A 26,901-nucleotide genomic window follows, 5' to 3' on the forward strand; every position below is an offset into this window, starting at 1 on the left:
CACATCTAGATTTGAGACCAAGACACTTTTTTATCTTTTCTTGAGTTGTTTTCTGGGCATATGTACTTTCTTCCTCTTCGAAGTAAAATGTGCTATATCTGAGAGTATTACTCCTGGAACCTTGCTTTTTCTGACAAGAAAATATGTCCATTTTTCAGGTACTTTATAAAACTAAAAGAGTGACATGGGAAGAAGAGGACAAAACATGTTACCAAGGAGAAATTAAATTGAAACATCAAATAGGTCAGGTGTTTGTTTTTTAATTCTAAACTAGAATATGAAATAGATAAGAGTGAGCAATAACAACTTGAGAGACCCAATACAATGTCAACATGCTTTGCATTCTTTGATTTTGGCACTCTTTCCCAATTATTTCTTACTGAAATGTCACCTGTCCTATTAGTAGAAAAAAATATGCATCTCCAGAGTACTGCAGTTATGTTGTGATAGAATCAAAGGACCACAGGAAGGTAGAGATAAAAGTAGCTTTAGAGGGCTCTTAGTCTAATCTAACAACTGGCAAGAAATCACACCTGGCTGTTTCTGAGACCTATCGTGAAACCTGTGATTAGAGGATCCCAAATCAGTAAAGTGAAAGGAATAAGGTTTTTCCATTAGACAACCAGAGATAAAAATCTCTTATCTGCCCTTCGAACAAGTTTTGCAACCCTTTTGAGCCTGTGGAGATAATGCCATCAACCAATTTGACCTTTTGTAAGGAACGAATTAGGTAATATCTATAAAGTATCTATCAAATCAATAGTTCAAGTCACAGAGTAGGTCTCTTTCTTTTACTTCAAACATTTCCATTGCCTTTCAGGGTAGCCCAGACTTTAAACTACAGAACCTTTGACTATTGAAACCAACAACCATCTAACCATAAATTTTCCTCTTCTCCAAGCCAATGGAATTCTTCTCATTCTCATTGTCATCAGTCTTTTTGGCTATGCCAAGTTCCCAAGTCCACTACCATCTTCCTGGTTACCATGCTCTGGTACCCGCTAGTTCACAGGAGTCCTCCCCTTAGAATGACATGTGTGCAGTGTCCTGTGGGGAGGACCCACCCTTCCTCTGAGTGTATGTTTTGCTTAATGCTGTTCTTTCTTATATAACCAACTTGTACAGGATTATTAGAAACATTATGTTACCTGGACACTCAAAGCAGTGACATGGTCGAATGCGTTTCAAGTAATTTCTTAATTTAGGGGACTTTTTTGTGGTTGACACAATATATTTTGAATTAAGATTCTGTACTCCAGTTAGAATAAAGAAGGCATTTTAAAGGTGTCTAGTGATCTAGTGGCCACAAAGGCCAGTCTTGCTTCTCGGCGACTGGAAATTGTGCCACACTTGATATGCTTTTATGAAAATTTCCCCTGTATTTAAATAGTTGCACAGGTTTTTTAAAGTTCCAGAAGTCTACTTTTAATATTTTAATTACAAATCAAAAAATTTTAAAGATTTGGTAGATAATTTGTCATCTACGAGTATTTTCAGTCATTGAATTTCATGGACTTTAATCTAAACTGAAAACAAATAGTCCTCCTCCCTTTATCTCACCAGACTATAATATAATCAGATTGTAAAACAGGGAAACCACCTTCTCATCATCCTTTCCTTGCAATTTTCTGTTGCAGAAGCATAGGCAAGGTCTTTTGATTTATTTTCTCATCTAGAAAATGTGTAAGTCAACATGAAGATTTTTTTAAAGTCACTTTTAAATCTGAGAATCTATGATTCTGTGATTTCTGTACCACTCCCAAAGCTCTTACTGATACAGAGGTATATTATATACATTTTTACACAGATCTGCCAGTTTAAAAACTGACACAGTCCAGCAGTCCATGACCTGAAAATGATACTCTATTAAAGGTCAATTCAGCAGATGAATGTAGGTCCAATAAAGCTCTGGAAGATATTAATTCTAAAATCGTGGCTCATAATTTCAAGATGGTATCTCCATAGCTTCAAACTTGGTGTAATTAAATGTGAAATGGTCTCATTTTAACATGGGAGGAAATGAGCTTTTTGGTCAAAAGAAAAGATTTTTTTATTCAGTTTCTATAATTAAATTGATTGGGGTGACATTGGTTAATGAGATTATATGTATTTCAGCTGCACAATTCTATAATACATCATCTGTATATTCCATTGTGTGCTCAACATCCAAAGTCTAGTATCCTTCTGTCATCATATATTTGACCCCCTTTGTCCTCTTTAATCTACTTCACCCCGCTTTCCCCTCTGGTAACCACCCTTCTGTTGTCTGTATCAATGAGGTTTCTTGTTTGTTTATTGCTTTCTGTTTCATATCCCACCTATGAGTGAAATCATATGGTTCTTGCCCTTTCTCTATATGACTTATTTTACTTAGTATGATACTCTCAAGATACATCCATGTTGGTGCAAATGGCAGAAGTTCATCTTTTCATATGGCTGAGTAGTGTCCCATTGTCTATTCAGTTTTAACTGGTAATTCTCCTTTGGGGTAGCTTGACGAGCGATAGTGGTTTAAGGAATAAAGTAACAAATAACAAAACTGTTAACAAATTAACCAGCATGGGGAGATAGGAGGATTCTGACTTTCTTTTGCAATGGTCAGAAAGAATTGAGAGGATACCCACAGTGGGGACTTGTGCCCTCCAGGATACAGCAGCCGTCACTGACAGAAGAGAGAGGGAATAAGCAAATATCAAGTCACGCACATTGGGTTTTATTTAAGGAAATGTCTCCTTGTGTAGGCAGTGATGTGTTTAAAAGTGAGACATGTCCTTTTACTTGTTTCTATTTTAAGTGATTGCTTTGACAGGTCATTTGATTTAAAAAAAATCATTTTCTCTCCTGCAGATTCAGTAACTGCCCTTAAATGTCTGATTATGTCACATTTTCAGTGAAGACAACACTGTGGTTTGCTTCCATGGAGAGCCACAGTCAGTGATGGCTGCAGCTAGTGACATGATTGTCACGGAACCTTGCAGGGTACCACTGATTACTTATTGGTCATCATTTCCCAGTGAGGAAATTACAGATGTTACCTCTTAACACATCCTTTGCAGTTAGCACTTGCAGAGTGCTTCAAAATTGTCAGAGGGCAGGGGGGTGAAGGGGGGGCTGAATGAAAAGGTAAAGGGGTTAAGCAAGAAAATATATATAACACATAGACACAGACAACAGTGTGGTGATAGCCAGAGAGAAAGGGGGTTGGAGGGTAGTCAGAGATAGGCGAAAGGGGTGGCAGGGAGGGAATGGGAATGGAGACTGCTTGGGGGGAATGGGCACACAATGCAGTGTGCAGAGGCATTTTATTGAGTTGTACACTTGAAATCTATATCTCAATAAATTAGAAAAATTAATTTGTGTCAACAAAGAAATGATCATTTGTGCTATTCTTAGCAGGAAGCAAGGAAACAGCTGTAAGACCACTTGTATCCACTCTACCTATCTACGTGTGATTATTAGAGAGATTATTTCTGCAGTACTATATGGATAGATTGTGGTTAATATTTAACCTACATTTGTAAGCATGATAAATTTATCATGGTGTAAAATTTGCACCATGATAAATAGGTGATAGATACATAATTGGATACATATATGCATACATACATAATAGGTAGATAGATAATAGATGATAGATAGATGATAGATAGATAGATGATAGATAGATAGATAGATAGATAGATGATAGATAGATAGATGATAGATAGATAGATAGATAGATAGATAGATAGATAGATGATAGATAGATAGATAGATAGATGATAGATGGATGGATAGATAGATGATGATAGATAGATAGATAGATAGATAGATAGATAGATAGATAGATAGATAGATGATAGATAGATAGATGATAGATGGATAGATAGATGATAGATAGATAGATAGATAGATAGATAGATAGATAGATAGATGATAGATAGATAGATGATAGATGGATAGATAGATGATAGATAGATAGATAGATAGATAGATAGATAGATAGATAGATGATAGATGGATGGATAGATAGATGATAGATAGATAGATAGATAGATAGATAGATAGATGATAGATAGATGGATAGATAGATAGATAGATAGATAGATAGATAGATAGATAGATAGGAGTTAGTACTTCTTTCCTAACAGGGAACATTGTAGAGGAACCAAGTTTTCAACAAGGTTGTTAAGATTAACTACAGATCACCCTTCATCTTAAAACCAGACAGGAGGGAGTGTTAGCGAGGATGATATTGGTGATAACAGTAATGACAATAACTAACATTTATCCAGGCCTTGTTTTATACCTGGAACTGTGCTAAGCTTTTTTAAAGTTTATCTTTATTGTTGAAAGCATTACAGATGCCCTCTTTTTCACCCCATTGACCTTCTCCACCTTGCTCCCAACCTTCCCTCACAGGCTTCACCACACTATTGTCTGTGGCCATGGGTTATGCACATGCTCTTTGTTTAATCTCCTCCCACCCCCTCCCTTCCCTCTGAGATTTGTTATTCTGTTCCATGCTTTCTGTCTCTGGATCTATTTTGTTCGTCAGTTTATTGTGTTCATTAGATTCCACATATGAGTGAGATTAGGTGATACCTATCTTTCTCTGACTGTCTTATTTCAATTAGTATAATAGTCTCCAGTGCTAAGATTTTTGAATGTATTCCCTTACTTAATTCTTTTAACAATCTCATTGTTCCTGTGCATAAGGAGAAATTGTATGGAAAAGGATTAAGTATTTGCTCAAGTTTTGTAGCTTTATGTGCTGGAACTGAGGGTAGAAAAAGGGCAAGCATTACTTCAGAGCCTTTCTGTTTACTTTGTGCATCTGGAAATGTGCAAGGGGACCTAAATGTCACCTACCCAACCTCCCTTGGCCCTTTATCCCATCTTTTCCCAATGGCCAACACATGTTTTATGACCAAACACCTTCCGCAACTCTCAGTGTATAGAATAGACTTCTTTGAAAAGTGTTTTTTTCTAGTTCCCAGGATTGTTCAAACATTAATTAGACCACTTATTTCCAACTATTCTTTTCAATCAGACCACAGCATGGTTGACTAGGGGTCTTAAACTAATTCAGATTGCTCTGTGGTATGTTTGAAATAACTATGATTATTGTTTGCCCAGATGTGGCTACTGCGGTAGTACACACACAAATTATTTTGCAGAGGCATAATCAAGTAATATCAGTAAAAGCGAGCTGCTCTGGTTGGCCCTCTGCGCCTCCAACACCACCCCCATGGCACGTCTGCAGTTGAACACCAGTGGGCTGCAACAGTGACTCGCAACCTTGTTTGATTACATATCCCTACTAGCTAGAAAGGTACTAGCTACACTACCAAGGTGTGTGTATTCCTTGATTTACAAATTATTTAATAATCGTAAGCACTATTGAAAGCTTACTATATGCCAGGCTCTGTTCTAAGAAGTGTGTAAGTGTGACTTACAACACTTCATAGCAGCTCTGTGAAGTAGGTATTGTTATTAACACTATTGAAAGGTGAGGAAATTGAGACACTAAGTGTTTAAAAATTTGCCCTAGTTAAAAAGTGTAGCTAGCAGGTGACTGGTCCAAGCCTGAAGCCAGATGGTCTCATGACTATGGCTATCACAGCCGCCTCTACGTGTGTTACTCTACTAATACATTATATTCTTTATGGGGTGTATGAAAACTAGACATTGTAAAAGAATGAGATACACATTGGTAATAATTTACTGAACAAATGAATAAAATATTTCTCTGGGATGAGCAATGTAGGGATTTCAAGCCCCCGGGCAAGCCCACAGAAAAAAATAACATCGGACAAGGAAGCTTTGCTTAGTCACATTCGAAGGTAAACATACCTTAAAATCTACTGCATGTTTCCTACCTGATGAGGAGCAGAAAGTTCAACAAGTAACCAAGTGCCTTGTGTACGTACCATTGACAACAGAAATTATGCAAGTCTAAAACACCCTCCCTTTGATTGACTTGGTGTGTTCAACTACGGTTTGAAAAATGATCCCTACTGTTTGTCCAAGTGTGGTCACTATGGTGGTCGACACCTGCTCAAAATGTCTGTGTAGGGAGTTTGCAGGGGCTACACCTGGTTGAAAGGAGGCACCAGCAGCTCTGGGGCTTGTTGAGAAGTTAGCTTTGCGTGGCACTTTCCATAAGACTGACCCACCACCCATTTCCTGCCTCCAAGCATGGAGGAGCTGATGGAGCTCAAACCACCACAACTGAGCATGATTAAAATTCTGAATACTCTGAGTACCAATGAAATATACCATAGAGAAGAATTTTTATTTTCAACATATATCAGTATGGCATATTTATTTTTTTAATCCTCACCACAGGATATTTTTTACCATTGATTTTTTTTTTTTTTTAGAGAGAGTGGAAGGGAAGGAAGCGGGGGAGGGGGACACGGGGGGGGGGGGGAGAGAAACATTGATGTGAGAGAGACACATTAATCAGTTGCCTCCTACACACACCCTGACAGGGGCCAGGGTCAGGGATGTGAATTGAATCTGCAACCCAGATATACACCCTTGACCAGAAATCGAACCACAACCCTGTGGTGCCCAGGCTGATGCTCCAACCACTGAGCTACACCAGCTAGGACAGTGCGGCATATTTTTTATTTGCCATAATTGTAGCTGATATTAAGCCAATTATAAGTGCCCATTTTTACTTACACAGAAAATACACAACCTGGAAATGTAGAATATTTTATTGTTTAAGGTGTCACTCTGCAAAGATGGATCTCTTTTAAGCTCCGGAGTCCATAGGAGATAGATATTTAAGTAAGATAAGCAAGAGACGGTGTAATTTACGAGCTGAAGGGGTAAGAAGGACGCTGAGTCAGGTTTTGTTAAACTAATCTTACGGCTGCCGAGGATGACATGTCAGATATTTCATTCATTTTAAATACCAACCCATTTCTATAAATCATTTTTATGATGTTAAATACATTATATAGGTACGAGACCAGTAGAGAGTGTGCTGAAATGTGTCAGACACATTCTTTTGTTTCACTACATACGGTTTCTCTTTCATTTGCCAAAGATGTATTTATCAGATTACTTTTATGGGCCGATTCATGTTTTAGTTTTATTCATGGAGTTTTGTTTATTGTCGCTATTATGCTTATTTGCTTCTTGCACATTCAGATTCAAACCATGTGAAATATCATCCGAGTGTCTCTCCCTTCTCTCTTGCACAAAAAGCAAAAGGAATCTCCTTTTGTAATAACATTTGTCAATGAGAAATACATTTGTCAGTGAGAAAAAAAATACACAGGGTGTATTTAGGGCTATTTAGCATAAAACTTCCATCTGAAGAAGCTTTATTGTATAAGATAATGTGTTCTACTTCAGGATGTTAAGGTTGAGTTTCTTTACTGTGTGAATGCTATTCTATTTTCTTTCCTCCCCTTACTCCCCCACCCTGTTTAACAGCAGACAAACCCAGGGAGCCCTGAATGAATCCGATGATCCTGAAACAGGCTGTCTATCTGATAACAAGCCAACTTCTCGACACTTCTATCCTGTCGCCTTGCTGCTTGTCAGCTCACACCTGCTAGTCGTGTGGCTTATTTTAAGTCTTGCATTACTATTAGCCAAATACCAATAAGTTTTACTGTTGTGTTCCTTTCTTTTCTAAAAATTATAATGGACTTTAAATTATGGGGACAATGCTGTAATATTTCTACATTTTAAGATCCAGAGAATTTAAAACAGATGTTTGAATTGTGTTTTCTTTGTTTTTTCCTAAAATCTAAAAGATGAAGTACTATGCATTAAGTGAATTATTTTGCTCTTTTGTTCATGGAGAAGTGTTTCCCTCTGTTCACTCGCTCAAGAAGAATTTTTAAATTACTATCTTTGGAATAAGACAAAGAACAGAATCCTGAAAGCTTGAAGGTCTACACCTCCTGTTCCTCTTCCCGTTAAATTTATCAAAGAAATTAAGACTGAATTTGCACAACACACTGAAACTCTGAGACAAGTCCTAGACATGTGGGAGGTTCCAGACTTTATTTCCACTGTGCTAAAATCGTTGCCATCAGCTGGCAGAACCTTCTGTTTGGTTTCTTAACCTGTTCGTTTTGTCATTTCTTTGCTGCAATTAACCCCCTTCTGTCAAGTAACTCTATGAAGAGAATGGCTATTTCTGTTTTGTAATTAAATTAACCTGTTTGTAACTATGGTTTGGGTTAATGTGGCTTGGAGAGTACTTTTCTATTCTTTTTAACAAGGTCTTGTCTGTGTCTTGATGCCCCGTTTCCGCACCTGTGACTGTACTGTGTGTGCATAGCACTTCTCCTCTATAAAGTGGAGACTCGGACCAGGCTGTTCCAGAAGCCATTTTTCTCGTTGTTGCACAGTTAAAATAATGAAGTAAAATAGAGATTGAACTTTCCTTTAAAAATCTATAGGGCCAGACTTAATCAATTAAATGCCTTATTCCTAGAACCTGTATCCTTAGGGCTACATATAGATTTTAATGTGTTTTAAAGAAATTAATTTGTGGAAGAGTTATTAAAAAGGCAGATATATTTATGAGATTAAAGTGAAGCTGTATTGTGGAGCAAATTATATTTAAAGAGTTTATTAAACCTTAAATACCTGTTAAGAGCAAGGAGACTTTAATCATCTCTTTTCTGAGGGCAATAATGGTATTGGGCCTGGCCTAGGATTTAATTTTGTAAGATGTATCATCATTTGTGAAAAGCAAACAAAAAACAAATGTAGAGTTGAATCTTTGTTATTTTTACTTGGACTGTTGCTGCAACTCTGCATTGAACAAATAAAGCATATTTATTTATTCTGTTTCATGAAGTTGTACTTTTTCCCCTTTTACCAGAGAAGGATGCCGCATAGAGAATGTACTGAAGAATATCAAATGCAGAAAGTATGCTTTCAACATGCTACAGCTGATGGCTTTCCCCAAGTACTACAGACCTCCAGAGGGGACTTATGGAAAAGCTGACACCTAAGTTTTCCAACATGTAAATAAACAGGAACACAAATACGCTTCAGTTGGATACTCTCTACTTTTTCATTTTTCTTTTATTGTCGTGAATTTGTGGAGGGCGATCATCAGGGATGTTTGCCCAAGTCTAGGAATTACTTGAATCAGTTATCAGTATATTACTCTGAAAGAAATTCATTTTTTAAAATCTTACATAATGTTGTCCTTTCCAGTTTTAAGCTTCTATGTGTTGCTCTTGCTGATTGAGATCAGCTCAGAACGTGTAACTTCCACTCATGGAGTATTTAATGAAAGACATTCTGAGATAACAGGTGCCATGGGGGACTAGCGGTGACTCAGAGAGCAGTGCTGTCCCTCCAAAATGAAGCCAGGAGAGTGTGAAGGGGAGAGGGCCTTTGTGAAATGTCCCAGATTTTCTCACACATACTCTTAGCGCCCATTTCAGAGGTTTAAAAAATATTTTTCTAGTGATTTAAAATTAGGTAGAGTTAACTCATGATCCTGGTTACAGAACAATTTACAGGTATGCCTGTACCTTGTACTTTGTCACCCAGTCGAGATGCGACTATTCCTCCTAAACAGGTGGGTGGACAGTGTTCGTAAAGCAGTGAAAATACTTTCCAAAAACACGGTGTCTTTTCAAAGCTCTGGCTTGGGTTATATGGCCCTGTTGTAAAAGTGGCAGGAGAGAAAGTTTAATCAGATTATGGGCAAAATACCACGAGAAACAGAAACTGTAAGGAAACTAAAAACAGTCAGCCTGTTGATGTCCAAAATGAAAATCTCCATTGGCCTGAACTTTATGTGGTCAAGTTCATGACACTCAAGAAAATGTCTCTGAGATGTTTTCCAGCGGTCATGTTGGTGCAGAATATAGATGATGTAAGTATGCATTTCCTGGCATAGAATAATACATGTGAATAAACCCTCTAACATGTATGCAACCATAACTTATTGATAAACCAAAGCAATTACTTCTGTTAACCTGAATTTCAAATTTGTCCTTACTCAGTAAAGTAACACCATAAATTGTCTAAAATTTTAAATTAGAATCTGCCTTCGAGATTATTTTGTGTAACACCTTCATAAATGGGTAAATTAAAGCACAGGAAAGATATACCCCCAATCACCCACCGAGATAATTTTAGAACCATGATTACATTCTCTTCTTACCGTCCTTCCCTGTGGCTTATATCTTCTCCAAATTGCCATGACAAATATCCATGAAAATTATAGGTGAGTTCTAGTTAGTTAAATAGAAATTGACATCTATTAGTGGAATTAAAACTTAGATTACAACACTCTGAATAAATGAAACCTATTTTCTCTAAATTTTAAGAATTTATTATTTTTCCTTTTTCATCAGAGGAGCATGACATTGATAGCATAAATCACCTTCAGAAATGCCACAGGCTTGTTACATAGACATCTCTTAGCTAGGACCACATTCAGTGGATGATATTGTGGGGTTTCCATAGCTAATGTGATAGCTCCTTGACTAAGACACTAATTGAAATAAGGATTCTAAACAGATCTCTAGACTCCTAGGTTTTTCAAATTAATAAAAATGTTTAGAAAATTCTTTGGGGCTTTTTAATACTAGAATTATCAATCTATTATTTTAACTAATGACTATGGGCATTATATATGAGGTGGTTGCCAAACTACTTACAGCCTTTTTAATAAAAAGAGGCTACATGCTGTGGATCCATTCATGGATAAATTTATCTTAGTGTTATTTTCTTATACCTCATTCTCCATTTCAGGGATTACATATAATCTTTGACTTGTTCAATTTCATTTGAAAATGGTAGGATTTGTGGTTATTTTCATTGTCCCATTGGATGTAAGGTAAAAAAAGTTTAGAAGAGAGAGGTTTCTTTGAGTCCTCCTTCAGTAGTAGTAGTAGTGGTAGTCTAAGAGACTGACTTATCATTCTATAAATACTCTTATAACAAGAATTTTTATTTGCATTTGTAAAAATGAAAACTCTTGACTAAGTGTGGTAAACATATGTAACTAGAAAGCCAACAATAGGGTTTGTTTGTTTGTTTGTTTGTTTTGGGGGGGGAATATTTCAAGTATTTTCTTCTTTTATAATAAGAAATAATATAGATGCTTCAAAGTGTAGAAGTTACTGTACTACAAATGCAGATGAGTTTTTGTTTATTATTAACATAGTCATCTGAATTTCCCTACAGGAAGCCAATATTTGTACATACTTTTAAATATGGATTTCATCAAGGAAATTCATGTTTCATACCAACAACAATATTGCCCCTTTTCTAATATATATTCCAAGTATCCTTGGAAAACAACTTCATTATTTCTTAAATTATTAAGATTTTCTAAATCAAAGAGCCAAGGTTAAACAAAAAGTTTTAAAATCTCCTTTGTACAGACACAGCCTCAGTCATTCTTTTCTATCTACATTTTCACTTAAAGATGCATACACTAGCAGGATGATTTTAGGAGATCATGTCAAGCCAGAAAATGAACCAAGAAAATGAAATTTTCAATCAAGATAAATTTTTGCTCAGAAATATTTCCCCTATAATATAATCAAATTTAGATATCAATTCCGTATTCACTATTGACAGAGTCCTACAGAAAAGATAGTTAAAAACAAAGGAAGGTGAAATCCTGATTATGTTTGATTTAGTGACAAAAGATCCAAGGCCCGGAAGTGTTCCACAGAGCAGTTGATCATAAAAGTTTGAAGTATTTTTTTGATTCAGCCCCGTCCTTAGGGGAATCCATTCATCTGTTTCTCATGTGGTTCTTTGCTTCTTGTAAAAATTGCCATGAGTGTTTCTAGAGTCTGCCAAATCCTTTGATGTAAATATTTTGGTCGGTCTGGGTATCTGGTGAATCAGAATGCTTGATCCTTTGATGCAGCTGACAAATTATACTGAAATGACCAAATGCCCAGTTACAGCACTATGCCACATACCTAACTGCCAGTGCTTACTTTATCAGAATAACTGTGAAGTCTTGAAAAGCTAGCACCTGCATGGAGGATACTTCCTTTCTTTCCCTCAACTAAAATGGCATTTTGGATAAAATAAGACTCAAGATGGAAAAGAAAAAGATTTGTAGACTGATGATTTCCTTCCCAAGCAAATCAAACCCCTCCCTATGTAGAGTTTGACATGTGTCCAGAAGAGGCTGTCCCAGTGGTTGTGCTGGAACTGGCTCGCACTGACTCATGACAGTGGATCATTAAATTTTCAGGAATTTTATGTTAGTTGTTAAAAACAACCATCATTAAATATTAAATTATAAAACAAAATGAAATAAATTTTATTATAAACAAAGGTAATAGTCAAAACTACCACTTCCTAATTATTTTATTACTAGTGGCCCAGTGCACAAAATTTGTTCACCTGGGGCAGGATGGGTGGGAGCCCGGGGGAGCCCCAAAGAGTAGGCCCCGCCCACCCATCCAGGGCTCCTCAATGGATTGCCCCAAAGAGGTAGGCCAGAGCTGGGGGAGACCTGCAGACCCCGGGCCATGGCGGAGGCCTGCGGACCCCAGGGGGCAGGGCCGCAGCCAAGGCCTCTGACTCCACATGCCTGTGCCAGGGCTTAGGCAGGCGTGTGGAGAGGGAGGCCTCTGCCGCAGCCCCGCCTCCGTCCCCAACGCTGCAAGGCCCCGCCCAGCTTGCTGATCGATCGTTACTGTAACGGTGTCCTGACCAATTTGCATATTACCCTATTATTAGATAATTTTCGATTTATCTCTACTCTTGAGGTTATGTCAATTGTACCTGTAGTTGAAATGCTATACAGTATTATAGAGATCTACTGTGCACCTTCTCCTGGCTCCACATTCAGTAACATCACATCGGCAGCTTGAAATTGACCACAGTGGGAGCATTTACCCCAAAGAAATCTCCAAAAGCTACAAATCATGGCCTTTGATTCCTTGAAATCCCATTGTTAAATATATACTGGCACACAACTAAATGCCACCGTCACTTTTTCTCTGGAAAATGAATAATTGGAAACAGGATAACATTATTAAAATGATATTAAATGCAATCATTCATCTTCAGATGGCTGCAATTTTGTTTTAGTTTTTAACCCCTCTGAAGATTCTGATTGGGGTCTCAGTAACATTTGACATTTATATTTTATTCATAATTAAATTGTTTCATCAGGGAGGTGTGTTTAAAACATATCTCTCTATAGTGTTTGGCAAGGGAAATCTTGGCAATGTAGCCTCAGTGTGAGCAATAAGAACTCCAGGCTAAATTCAAGGAAAGGTTAGCCTAATTAGAGTACCAGTAAAAATGTGCTTCAGCACCAATTTTTAAGTTTATAAGCTTAGCATTTGCCAAAAGCAGGAAACGATAGTGGCACATTACTATGCCCAGATTCTAATAAATACAGCTCAACTGAAACCCAAACTGTTGATTTAACTCTGGCATGATGCTAAGTCACCACAGATGTTATAGGTGTTTGATTTCCAAATAGGATTGTGTATCAGTTGTTAAGTTACATATTCATGGCACCTTGTGTAATCTTGTAGGAAATCTATTAACTTTTATCACAGATTTAAGAAACTGATCTGAGACAAGCTGTGATCAGCAATTACCAAGGGAAGCAAACTTATTGAACCCAAGTTGTTCTTAAGAGCTGGAGGCTTTACGAATTATGCACTACTGAAGAGAATGATTTGCTCAGAATGGTGTCACTGACTGAAAATTTTAGTGTGAATTCACATTCATTTAGCCCACCTATAATCTTCAAAGTCTGTGCTTCTCCCCCAGCCCCATATTTATGTTTCATTGCTATATAAAAAAAGTTCCAACATGTAACTTTTTTTTTTTTGCGGTTTTAAGTCGGAACTTCCCAAACAGATACTCCCTTTAGCAAAAACTGTCTTTCAGAACGGGAAAATAAAATTAATGTTTTAGATATAATATTGCAAACCAATTTGGTACAGTGGTAAGATATGGAAATTTGGATTTTATTTCTAGCCAAGTAAGAGAAAGCCTAAAGCGTTTCTGATGTCAAAGAAGCAAATCATATCTGGATACTATAACAAGGAAGTAGGAAAACATTGTAAGGTAATAATTACCCCCAAAAAGTACATGCAATAAGTTCTCCTGAGCTTGAACTTTTATAGATTAGACGAATATTTAGAATTTTAAATAAAAACAGAAAACAAGACTCACAATTAAATAGAGTACCCAGAGAGAATGAATATTAAGGGAGAGAAGACCTAATTCAAGTGATGTTGCCTGATAAACCGTATTTATGTAGTAAACAGAGTTATTTAAGATGTTGCATTTTTATACTCATAGTATGAATACATTCACAATTTTCTTAAAACCATCTAAATTATTCCAAAGGACACAATCCAACAGTCCATCTTTAATGATGACTCGGTGCAGTATTATTAAGTAGCAAACAATATTGACCCAACTATTGGCAAGATTGCTATATTATCTATATAGTTCTGTGATGCTTTTATATCACTTTCAATTTTAAAAACATTTCATGTCAAAGAACTTTCAAATTTTTAAAAGGCACACCCCATGTGTCTATAACTATGTAAGACACCCATGTCACTGCACACGTGCAATCCTTTGCACACATATACTTCTCATGTGAATATTTCATTATTTTATTTAATCTAACACCTAATTTTCAGGTTCTTGTGGTACTTATCTGAAACTTTGGCATGTGTTTTCTTATGTTAAGTATATATTCTAGATGAACCAACAATGTGTATTGCTACGAATGAGGCAAAAATAGGTTAGATTATTTTATATTTGCATTCGGAGAAGTATTATTTTGTTTTATTGTTCTGTGGAAACCATATTCATTGTACACTGTGTGTATTTTTTGTTTAAATAAATGTGATTTTTATTTTTTATGTTTCTGTCTTTTTCTCCCTATTATACTTTTTTTTCATTTTCATCAAAATAGCAATGTCCAAAAATTAATGAAAGTATTAGAAGAGTAGACTGTACAATATTTCAAAGAGAATAGACTAGTTTTATGCTGGACCACAATTACAATGCAAATTTTGCATTGATGCAAGGTTAATCTCATAGACACGAGCAGAATGCACCTTTCAGGGTTGCTATTCTGTGGGAGCAAGATCAATCACCATTTCTAAAAAGTTCCAAGAACCAGATGCCAATGCTTCAACACTGGGCAAGTCACTGATCTTTGTAGTCAAGAATATATGTGGAGTCATTGTAAGCACAGGTGATAACTTTTCCATATAGCTATTTGGATCTGATCATTTATAATTCAATATAACAGTTGATAGTAGAAGGCAAATCCCAAAGAGTTTTAATTAGGTCTTGTTGCAAAAGAATTAACGAAATGAGGCCCGTGCTTTGCATTTAAAGGAAGAAGAAAGTTTGTCCATCTGGAGAATTTCAAGAACATATCCTACAGCAAGAAACATTCCCCTTCTGTATTTATCATCATCACTATATGTTCATACTAACATGTCTTTATACATCTAAGCAAGCACAATGCTGTAGGTAGCCCTGTGGTGAAGCCAGCTAATGAATTATAACAAAATGCTGCCTGCTGTAAAACCACAAGAGTAGCCTGGGAGAAGTATACTCTGTTATCTTAAATATCCATGCAACGGCTCCTTGAGTGTTGCAAAAGACTGACACTCCCACTTAAAGTCAAGAAAATTTATTCCAGGGCGGGCTATATCTTGATATCTCCAGAGAGTGGAATCAAGAGAGTGGGTGAGTATAGTTGGAGCACGTCAAGCCAGCACTTATCCTAAGCCAAGTAACTATGTGGACATGATTCTATAGTCCTTTATAGCAACAGACACCGGGTTATTTGTTCTCAGTGTCTTGATGAATGAGAATGAACCTGGATCATCTTGATATGCCAGAAAGTAAAGACAAAACAAATAAAATAAAAATGAAAAAAATAAAACACAGAGGGAACATGGTCAAAGAACAAAAGGGCCAACTTGAAAGAAGCCCAATGTCCACAGTTGGACAATTAGTGCCACAAAATTATGATAGTATTGAATTAACCAAAGAATAAAATAAGCATCTGTGATAAAAATAAATGTTTGCATAAATCAATAAATGATAGGGAAAAGACAATTTATCCTTACAGAGAAATTCCAATTAATTAATATAGAAAGAATGAGAGTAGAAAACCACCATTATGAAAATTACTCCGATGGTCACTAATAATAAAATGTCACATACCCTCTGTTATCCTATATAATAAAAGCCTAATATGCAAAATGTTCGACCAGGAGTTCAACCACTTGCTATGACGTGCGCTGACCACCAGGGGACAACACAGAACATGGCAGGTATCATGGAACCGGCAGCAGGTAGCAGTGAAGGTGTTGCTGGCCCCGATGGGCCCTGACAAGAGCAGGACCACGGCAGGATGGTGGAGCAGGTGAGCGGGCAGTGCCAGGCCACGGCAGGTGCGAATGGGGGCCCAATGGACCCGCAGATGGCTACCAGCCATGGTGGTGGAGGGCAGGTCCGCTGCCTGGCTCCCAGGCACTGAGGGAGCTGGGTGGGGGTCCCAGCCCCAATCGATCGCCCCACAGGTGAGATGGTGGAGCAGGTGAGGGAGAGATGCCAGGCCACGCGGGATGCCAGGCGGGGCTGCGGGGCTTCGGGGCTGTGAGGCTGGGGGCGCGAGTCTAGGGGCATAAGCTGGGGGCCAATCCCTGCAGGCCACTCTGAGGGACCCTATCCAAGCACGAATTCATGTGCCGGGCCTCTAGTAATGTAATAAGATGAGCACATCACCTCTCTGGCATTCCCCAAAATCCATAAGTTCAGTCTACTAATGGAAAGCTATCAGGCAAATCCAAGTTGAAGGACAATCACAAAATACCTGACAAGTACTTTTCAAAACTGTGAAGGTCTTGAGTTATAAAGAAATACTGAGGAACTGTGACAGGTTGGAGGAGACGAATGAAATGTGGGATTCTGGATTGAATCCTGAACAGAAAACAGACATTAGTGGGAACTCTAAATAATGCCTCTGGTTTAGTTAATGGTATTGTACCGATGGAATGTATGTATGAAGCCAGGGGAAAGTTGTACAGGAAGTCTCTGTACACCCTTACAATTCTATAAGCCTAAAAGTATCTCAAAAAATTTGTAAAAATGTTATATCTTCATCTTTAACAGCCTTCTACTGTGTCTACCTGCTCATTTGTTCAGAATGTGGATAGGAAAAAGAGATACTATATGTAAATTCTTTAAAATTTCCCTTAATAAACAACTTCTGTGGGATTTATTAACTTATAATTGTGTAATGTAATAATGTAAAGATTCAGTGATTTTTTTAGCACAGCCTTTATTAGTCATCTTTTTAAAAATTGTCAGGATACCTAAGAAGATTGTATATGATAATTTTATTTGTATTTTTCTTTTTCTAAAAATTTTTAAGTAAATGTCTTTTTCTAAATGTACTGCTTTAGGAAAAGGCTAGAGCAAGAGATAATATATAAAGACTTGAGAGAAAGCTAATAATTTAAATGTGATTTTTAAATTCTTGAAGTATGAATATGTCCTATGAGAAAAATTATATTTTTGAGGCATTTCTTGAAATTAATTGTTCTTGGACTATTCTTCTGAGGAAGAAAACTGATTTTGTTCTATACCTGAAAGGCAACAGTAGAAATTGCTTTTTAACTGTGTGTTTAAGATAAATACATTTGTTTTTTCTGCCTTTATAGTGTTCTATACTAATATCTTTTCTAGCATGGATTTTTCTCCATTTAAAGAATATGATTATTCAACATTTACAATTGAGAGGATTGGAAAAGGGTTTTCCATGTAAATTAATTTAAATTTCATGAACGGTGCATATATAATGGCTTTAAATCTTTAGATCAACTTAGAATAAATGCTAAAAATGTTCTGGACAAGGGAGAGGAGAAAAAAAAAAAAACAACCTGCAGGAAATGTGCAATTGATTTTGCTTGCAGATGCTGCCCTAGAAAAACATTTGAAGGAGATAGAGTCAATCACCAAGGAAGCTAAAAGGCACCTGCTGCTGTTCCGTGGTGATTCCACTTTCATTAAATCTAGAGGCAGGGAGATGAGCAAAGAGAGATTACTTCCTTACATAATACAATTTTAACTATCTAGAAGGTTCAACGTGGATTTTGATGTAAATTTTAATACATTATAGGTATTCAAGAACTGCTGACTTGACCTTTAATCAGAAAAGGCTGTGTTAGTGCTAAGGTATAGAATAAAATATATTTCTTCTTTAATGGGAAAAGGGCCATAAAGAAACTTATTTTTTAAAGCAACAAAATTCAACTGAGTAAATTTTGAAGATCTTATTGGCTTTATTCAATGATTCATGAATCAGGCAACATCCAACCTAATAGATAGAAAGGAGCTCTGAGGAGCGGTACAAAATGAAAGACTTTTATATGCAGAAGCGAACGGGAACAAGGAACTTATACTAGACAGAAAAGCAGGTTGTTTATTGCAAGGTCACTTTCCTTTAGGCAGGGGATGGCTGGAATCTATCAGGTAGGGGACCTAACTAGTGCTGATCAGGTGATTCCTGATGGACTGGTTTAAGATTCTATTTCTGGGAGAGCCAAAACCATAATTAAATTAGGTCTTCATTTGGTAATGTGGGGCTTAGCATAAGCAAATCCATTTTGGGCCTATTGTCTTATTGTTAACACCACTATACCCTTTTCTGTTGAGTACTGCTTATTGTACAGCAAATCTTTGTAAGGTTATTTTCAATATAGGGGCTTGTAAAATATTTTTCCTAGATTTTGTTTTTCTTGGTTTTGTTTATAAGTTAATTAACTAGTTATTTTGTTTGTTTTATTTGAACAGACAGTCATCTGCCTAAAATAATGCAGGTATTGTTTTATCTGAAAAAGATAATGGCCCACCAAAAATGGATTCTATTTTTGCTCTATTATTTGTTCTGAGTGTAATTTAAAAATAATTATATTAGAGAAGTGAATCCCATATGTATATGTAGTAAAAATGTAATATGGGTTAACTTTCCTATTGGCTTACATGTATTCCTGTGTCTTTAAAGGTAATGTTTCTTTAGGTGAATTTCATTCCAGAAAGGATGAGCTGTAATCAATTAAAACAATAATCTTTTATTTGTCTGATTGGGCAGGGCAAATGTCCGGGTTCCTATGTGAGATAGGAAAAAATCAGTCATTATTTTTATTTTGCAAAACAGTAAACCAAAAACACAGAATGGAACTTACCAGACTCATAAAGAGCTCACATCTCTTAACTCATCCCATTGCAAATTGCATGTTACAACTTTAATGAGTTGAGTATCTATGACTCTCACAGATAGCAGTGAGAAGATGGAAACCGACCACTGCAACACAAATCAGAATTTGCTTACATAATAGTACCTATCAATGCCTCCTTCATGTAAATTGCATGTGAATAAACATTCTTCTTAGACTGGTAGAAACTTGGGGATCACTTTGGAATAAACTTGGATACACAAAGGAGTCCAAGAATAGATTCAGATTAGTTCAACAACTATCTACTGAGCATGTCCAATGCACTGGGCACTGTGTGCAGGATTCAAGAGTACACAAGGTTTTCACAACATAGTAAATCAGACAGAGAGGAAAGTCAGAATTTTAATATTGTGCAGAGGGATTTAAGAATATGGAGGCAGGGCATTATGCTAGTCCTGGATAAGAAGAAGGGATAAAGGAAAGGTTGCTGGAGGACACCACAGTTAAATCCTAAAAGATATACAGGGTTAGCTAGGAGAAAAGATGGAAATGTTTTGCACCAAATCACCTAGCAAAGCCATGGAGTGAAAAAATTGGTGTGATTACTAGAAGCTCCATGCTTTAAGTCTAGTAGTGGTTGCAACAAAATGATCTACAGGAAGGTAAAAAACAAACAGGTTTAATCAAGATGATGAGACAAGAGATAAAGTACTTCTTGTACTGGGAAGAATACGGCAATCCTGAGCTGTCTTCGGGCATGCCCCAACTGACTGTGTTTTTTAAAGTCTGTTCATATGCTAGTATATGATCAGTTTTAAATGTCAGATAAAAAGCTAGTCTTTAAAAGTGAAACCAACCTATTTATATTTATTTATTCATGAGAATTCTAAATTGATAACCTCAAGATGTGCTCACACAGTTAAAGATGTGTATGTCCCAAATAATACAACTCTATTTCCATTAAACTTATTAAGTCAGATCAATTTTACAGACATGTGAGCTAGAGCTTTGGCACTTAATTCTCTTTGATCTTCCACCTGGTAAATTTCATTTCCCGCTGTGTTTCCCTGTCATTTATTTTTAACATTGTGTTTGTTTGGACATCATTAACAAAGAAAATAGGACCCTGGAACTTATAAGATGCAGAAGAGCATTTCAGCCATTTCAGTGAAAAAACAATCCAATAAATTCACATACTCAGCTCTTTGGTCACGCGGTCAAATTAAGTTGAAAATACATTCTACTCACGAAGTCTGGGAGTATGTAATTGTTAGGAAGACACCCAGGGTGTGCTGATGGATGGGCTACACAGGGATAAGGAGAAATCCAAATCATACTTCCTACTCCAGAAACATACTAGTATACTTTAGATGAGGAGAATCGACTATTATTTGCAGAGCATCAATTATATGCTGACTCACTAATAGGCATGTTGATAACTTGACCTCATTTTTTCAGAACACTGGAAGGTGAGAAAACAAGGCTCAGAAAGCAGTTTACTGCCCGTCACACAGAGAAGACTTCTGAGTCCATGACCAATGCTCTCTGTACAACGGCTGCCCCACTGTTCCTTTGAGCAATTCCATCCATGTAAAGAGTGAATGATGATAATATGGTTTAGCTGCACCCACAAGCAAGTAAAATTAGTGAACACCCAAGTTTATAAGATAGAAAAAGTGGGAGATGGTTGTATTTTAAAGGAATTTGAATAGGAAATTTGAATATGTATTTATTGTCAACAAGTATAGATCATTTACTACATGCCAGGCCTTGTGATAAATGCTTTATGGTGATGCTCTCACTGAATCCTCAAAATAATTGCATGAGGTAGACTATTATACCAGTGAGAGGAAAATATGACATTTGCCCTCAAAAGTGAATCCAAAACCTGTTTGGCTCCCAACTACTCTGCAGCCTCCTCCCAAACTCCCCCACACATTGCAAGTCACAATCACAAGCAACCTTGGACGTGAGGAATCCGCGCAGACAGAAGATGTGAGTGGGAAACGAAAAAGTTACAGATCTTTTTCATTTAATCAACATTTTACAAACCTTTTATCTGCACCTGAATTGAGATTCAGCTCTAAACATCTGGAGTTTAATATTAAACTAACATCACTATGATGGGAATATATTTTTATAGCAAAACGTCAAAGATTTGGAGGAGATTTTTTAATTTAAAATTCCACCTATTTAGTAAGCTTCATAGTGTGTCTTAGTCTAAGGAATTAATTTATATAATTCCAAGAACTTAAAACCCAAATTAAATAGTATTAACACTTTTTAAGAGTTGCAATAGAGTAAGAATCTAGCCCATTTGTTCACTACATCTCACCTAGTTTCTTAAAGAAATAAGACTATGAAAAGAGGAAGAAGAAATAATGTAACTTTTGAGTCAATCAAATCCCAGTTTTCCACTTCCTTGCTGTATGAACTTGGACACCTTGCAAAAACAAAATCTGTTTCCTCATCTGTGAAATGGGGACAATGATGTCTATGTCATGGAATAATAATGAAGATTAAATAGAATAACAGATAACATGTTCTTGACCCTTAACAATACTTATTCAATAGAAAATATAGTTGTATTTATTATCAGGATGATTTTGAAAATAAGTTGTTAGATTTTTATTTTAAATAAGTAGCAAAGTAAGACCTACAATTCAAAAGATTGAACAATCTAACACTCTTCTTTATTTTGAATGTGGAACATTATTGTTTTGGGTTTATAAAGGGGAATAGGGTAGAAAAGCTATTTAGATACATAACCAAGATGGCAGCATAGATAAACATCTGAACTTGCTGCCTCACACAACCACATCAAAACTACAACTAAAAGAAAAAACAGACATCATCCAGAACCACGGGCAGGCTGGCTGAGTGGAAGTTCTACAACAAGAAGGAAAGAGAAAAGTGCATCTAGACTGATAGGAGGTGCCGAGGTGCGGAAGAGCGAAGGTACAGAAGCGCTCGCATAAATGGGCTGGCAACTGAGTACCCTGTGGTCTTTTTCAATCAGGAGGGAGATACAAACTCCCGACTGCTCTGAATTCCAGTACTGGGCGAGACTCTAGGGACCCAGACTCACATGGGGAGAAACTGGACTGTCTGGCATCGGGCCAGAACATGAGGGCGGCTTTCTCTCAGAGGTGGTCGCAGTGTTCATTGTTCCTGCACAGGGCCGCTGGACACAGAGACCCAGGGACCTATCCAGGGCAGGGCCAACAGGCAACCATTGCTGTTTGCACTGACCTCTGATTTCCTGAGACCACGCCCCACTTGATTTACAACCCAAATGGTGGGCAGAGGCATTTGCATATGAATGGCCTGGCCTTTTGCAACCTAACCTAACAAACTGCAGCTGGGTCAAAGAACCCCAGAGCTTCCAAAAGAAGGCCTAAGGCTCATCAGCAGCCTGCATTGCTTCACAACTGTGCCTCATCTGGGCACCTCCAAACCCCAAACTAAGAGGAGGAATCTGCAGATCTCTCTGTAGCTCCTGCTGGGTGGCCTCAAGCAAGGGTTGACTTTGCACCTCCTTGGAGATTCAAGAGCCAGTGCACCCAGTGGTCAAAGTGAGACCACACCAGATTACAACTCTTCAGATCTATAAGAGACACACTCAGGGGGCAGGTTCAGTGAGCACCAAAGCCCCACTGAAGCAAATCCTGCCCCATAAGGGTGTTTCCAACACAGAAGTTCTCCCACTGTAGACACAACTAGTCCTCACAGCCAATTGGTCTGGAGGTCAATTCCACCCAGTGATATCAACAGCAATTATGGCTTAACTACAAGACTGTGCACACAGCCCACAAAGGGGTGCACCAAGAGCGTCCACCTCAGGTGACTGGGGAGGCTGAGCCACTGGGCCCTATAAGACACCTAGCACACAAAGCCCATGCTATCAACACAGGAAACAGCCAAAATGTGGAGACAAAGAAACAGGTCACAAATGAAAGAAATGAAGGAAAGCAAACTACTGGATATAGAGTTCAAAACCACTGTTATAAGGTTACTCAAGAATCTTCTAGAAACTGCTGATAAATTTAGTGAGACCCTCGAGGATATGAAAAAGGACCAATTAGAAATTAAAAGCAAGCGAGTGCAAAGGGTTAAGCATACACTGACTGAAATAAAGAATGATATACAGAGATCCAACAGCAGACTAAAGAATCCCAATAATCAAGTCAAAGATTTGAAATATGAAGAAGCAAAAAACATCTAACCAGAAAAAAAAAAGAATCCAAAAATATGAAGATAGTGTAAGGAGCCTCTGGGACAACTTCAAGCATATCAACATCCGAATTATGGGGGTGCCAGAAGAAGAGAGAGAGCAAGATACTGAAAACCTATTTGAAGAAATAATGACAGAAAACTTCCCCTACCTGGTGAAAGAAATAGACTTACAAGTCCAGAAAGTGCAGAGAACCCCAAACAAAAGGACTCCAAAGAGGACCATACCAAGACACATCATAATTAAAATGCCAAGGGCAAAAGACAAAGAGAGAATATTAAAAGCAGCAAGAGAAAACAGTTAGTTATCTACAAAGGAGTACCCATATGACTGTCAGCTGATTTCTCAACAGAAACTATGCAGGCCAGAAGGGAGTGGCAAGAAATATTCAAAGTGATGAATAGCAAGAACCTACAACCAAGATTACTCTACCCAGCAAAGCTATCATTCAGAATTGAAGGTCAGATAAAGAGCTTCACAGATAAGAACAAGCTAAAGGAGTTCATCACCGCCAAACCAGTATTATATGAAATGCTGAAAGGTATTCTTTAAGAAGAGGAAGAAGAAAAAGGTAAAGATAAAAATTATGAACAACAAAGTGACAACAAATACATATCTATCAACAAGTGAATATAAAAATCAAGTGAATAAAAAATATGATGAACAGAATAAACTGGTGAATATAATAGAATCAGGGGCATAGAAAGGGAGTGGACTGACAATTCTCAGGGGGAAGAAGGTGTGGGGGGTGCGGGAAGAGACTGGACAAAAATCGAACACCTATGGATGAGGACAGTGGGGGGGGGTAAGGGCATGGGGTGGGGTGGGAACCGTGTGGAGGTGAGCTATGGGGAGAAAAAAGAGGAACAACTGTAAAAATATGAACAATAAAGACTTATTTAAAAAAAAAGAAAAGCTCTTTAGATATATAGAATATCTGAATATCCATGTTCTTGGGTTTCTTTCTTTCTTTTTCTTTTTCTTCTTTGCTTTTTTATTCTCCCTGCACTGTTGTCTTCTTTAGAAAAAATGTTTTAACTCTTAATTAGCATTTTGCCTGTCAGAACAATAATTATAGTTAAAACAAAAAAGGAGACATTATAGATAGTTAATGTAGAAAATAAGGATTTTGTCCTTGTGGTTGTGGTTTGTGATTTTTTTAAACCTATTTTCTTCCGTTTTGCTGGGTGCAGAAAATGGGATGTAGGCCTTATATCCCAAGTTTATAGGCACTATTCTTTTCATGAAAAACAGATCAATATCATGCTCCTCTGTTCTGTGGGTATGAGAACCACCTCTCAGAGGATCCTTTCTTGAGGACAGATCTTCAATACACTTGGAGTAAAAGAGAGTAAAATTGTTAGGCTATTGATTTACCAGCAGGGTTTAAAGGGCTATGTCCAGCAACAGTTTGCTTTACATGGCTATTATAATCTCATGAGGAAACTCATGACTTAATCTGTTAAAAACATTTTTGTATCTTCACACATGACCTATCTTTGCTACTGATTCTCATTAGCCCCATGAGGAAAATGTTGACTTCAGGACTTTTCTTTGTTTTAACCCATTTGGAAGCTAGTGCTACCCAGCATGCTTTAGTACAAATAGTCAGGAAGGTCACTGTAGAAGTGAATGCAATAATTATCCGTGTTGCAATTTACAGTTTATAAACAAATCTTTCACAGAATATGTAACTGCTATGTTATAGATAGCTTGCAAATATTTTAAATGTGGTTTTTTTCTTCATAAAGGGAGTGCAAATGAAGTGATTACTTAATTGAATTTGACAGCAGAATGGAAGTGCGTTTTTCTATGTGAATATTATCTGAAGGTAATGAAAAATAAGCAACAATAATGCTTTCTTTACTCATTCCTAGGGAGCTAAAAAATTGATCTGTTTTATGAAATTGTCCCTGGCAAGTCAGGCTTTTCTTAAAATTACTCCACATGCAAAAACTACATGCAAGGACAAGAGTAGAAAAGGGGGTAGGATTCCGAAGTTAACTCAGCTAAAATCTGCTAGATTAGTTGTGACTTACTCATAAAACCATGCACTCTTAGAGAAGATCTTAAAGATGTTCATCTAGTCCAGGCTCAAGTTTGATGTTTAATGTTCCCTGTATCATCGTTTAAATTGTCCTCCAGACTTCTCTGTAACATCTGTAGTGTTGGGGAACATACTGAACAATGAAGTCCCACCACACCCCTGGGAATAACATGAAGGCACACAAAAAGCTATAGATTTAGGATCTGGTACACAATGCTGATTTATTCTTACTATCTCAGGTGACCTTTGAACTCAACTTTTCTATAAAATGAGGGAGTTAAGCTAAATTAGGTCATGAGAAACTCTTTACTTCAGCTGAAATTGTCCTGTCATGTCAATCTCTTGAAAACCTCACTGACCTAAGTTTTCCAAAAGCAAATGTGAAAGCATTACCATATTCTGCCCAGAGTTTTACAATCAGCATTTTCTGAACTCTGTTTGTCTGACTTCTTACTCTATTCCCTGTGGTTTCTACAAACCAGAAATTAGAACTACTTTTTGGGGGAGTATGCATAATATATAATGTTGGATATTACATTGAACCACATAAGAAAACTTATTTTCTGGTTGATCAGTCATTGGTGTTGTGGAGATTAAACATTTGATTAAGGCAGTGACAAACTGGTTTCCTTGTAAAGTTATTTTCCCCCTTTGCAAGCCAGAAATACTTAGAAAGGTGTTGCATTGTGGCTTTTCATGTTCCCCATTGTTGGAGAGTGGGAATTTTTGAGCATTCCAGAGAGGCCGCGGACTATGCCCCAGATAGAGTTGTCAGTGCTGACACCAGGCCAGGCCTTGAGATATGGTCTCATGGCCCCTTCCCAGCACGTAGGCCTTCTTTCACAGAACACTGTCAGCTTTCTGAAGAACGGGATGACCCTGTGAATAACATGGTCGTCATTGGCATGATCCTGACGTTGCTTGGGAAAAACTGTTTTGTCTTGGGTTACTTGTTCTGTAAAAACTGGATGTGGTTAATGTGCTTAAAAGCGGTCCTACACAAAGGGTCGCTGCTGCTCTCTGGTCTCCCTGCGTGGAGAATGGCAGAGCAGTCGCCGGGTCATCCGGCCACCCGGCTAATAAAGGCTCCCTAAATTTTAATTTGGTCTGGGCTCCAGTGGTCATTCACTCACATTCGCACCACAACACCATCAACCAATCACCTAATTGTTTTAGGTGATAATTTTTACCTGGATCAATAATATCATGAGTAATTCCAAAATTACAATTATGTCACCCTATAATTTCATCTACATTATTATCTGGCCTCCTCGATATTACTCCTTGACAAGCCTGATAAATTTCCTGTGGGCTGCATACTACTATATCTACCTTACTACTTTGCTTGCTTTTAAAACAGCATCACTGCCCTGAGCAACTTTCAATCCCCAGCCCTGGTTGGGGTACATGCAGCAGGTAAC

The 26,901-nt window shown here is 37.4% G+C and overlaps 1 protein-coding gene across 1 annotated transcript in view; it reads left to right on the forward strand.

The window, feature by feature from the left end:
* Positions 1-8,994, forward strand: part of INPP4B (inositol polyphosphate-4-phosphatase type II B) — a 562,110-nt gene extending 553,116 nt beyond the window's left edge. The window contains exon 26 of the mRNA XM_008143795.3: positions 8,843-8,994. Coding sequence (XP_008142017.2) covers positions 8,843-8,975 — 133 coding nt within the window. The 3' untranslated portion in view covers positions 8,976-8,994. The remainder of the gene's footprint in view (positions 1-8,842) is intronic.
* Positions 8,995-26,901: the final 17,907 nt, after the last annotated feature.

Source organism: Eptesicus fuscus, chromosome 6 (assembly GCF_027574615.1).
Source record: "Eptesicus fuscus isolate TK198812 chromosome 6, DD_ASM_mEF_20220401, whole genome shotgun sequence".
In the NCBI taxonomy this organism is placed as follows: Eukaryota; Metazoa; Chordata; class Mammalia; order Chiroptera; family Vespertilionidae; genus Eptesicus; species Eptesicus fuscus.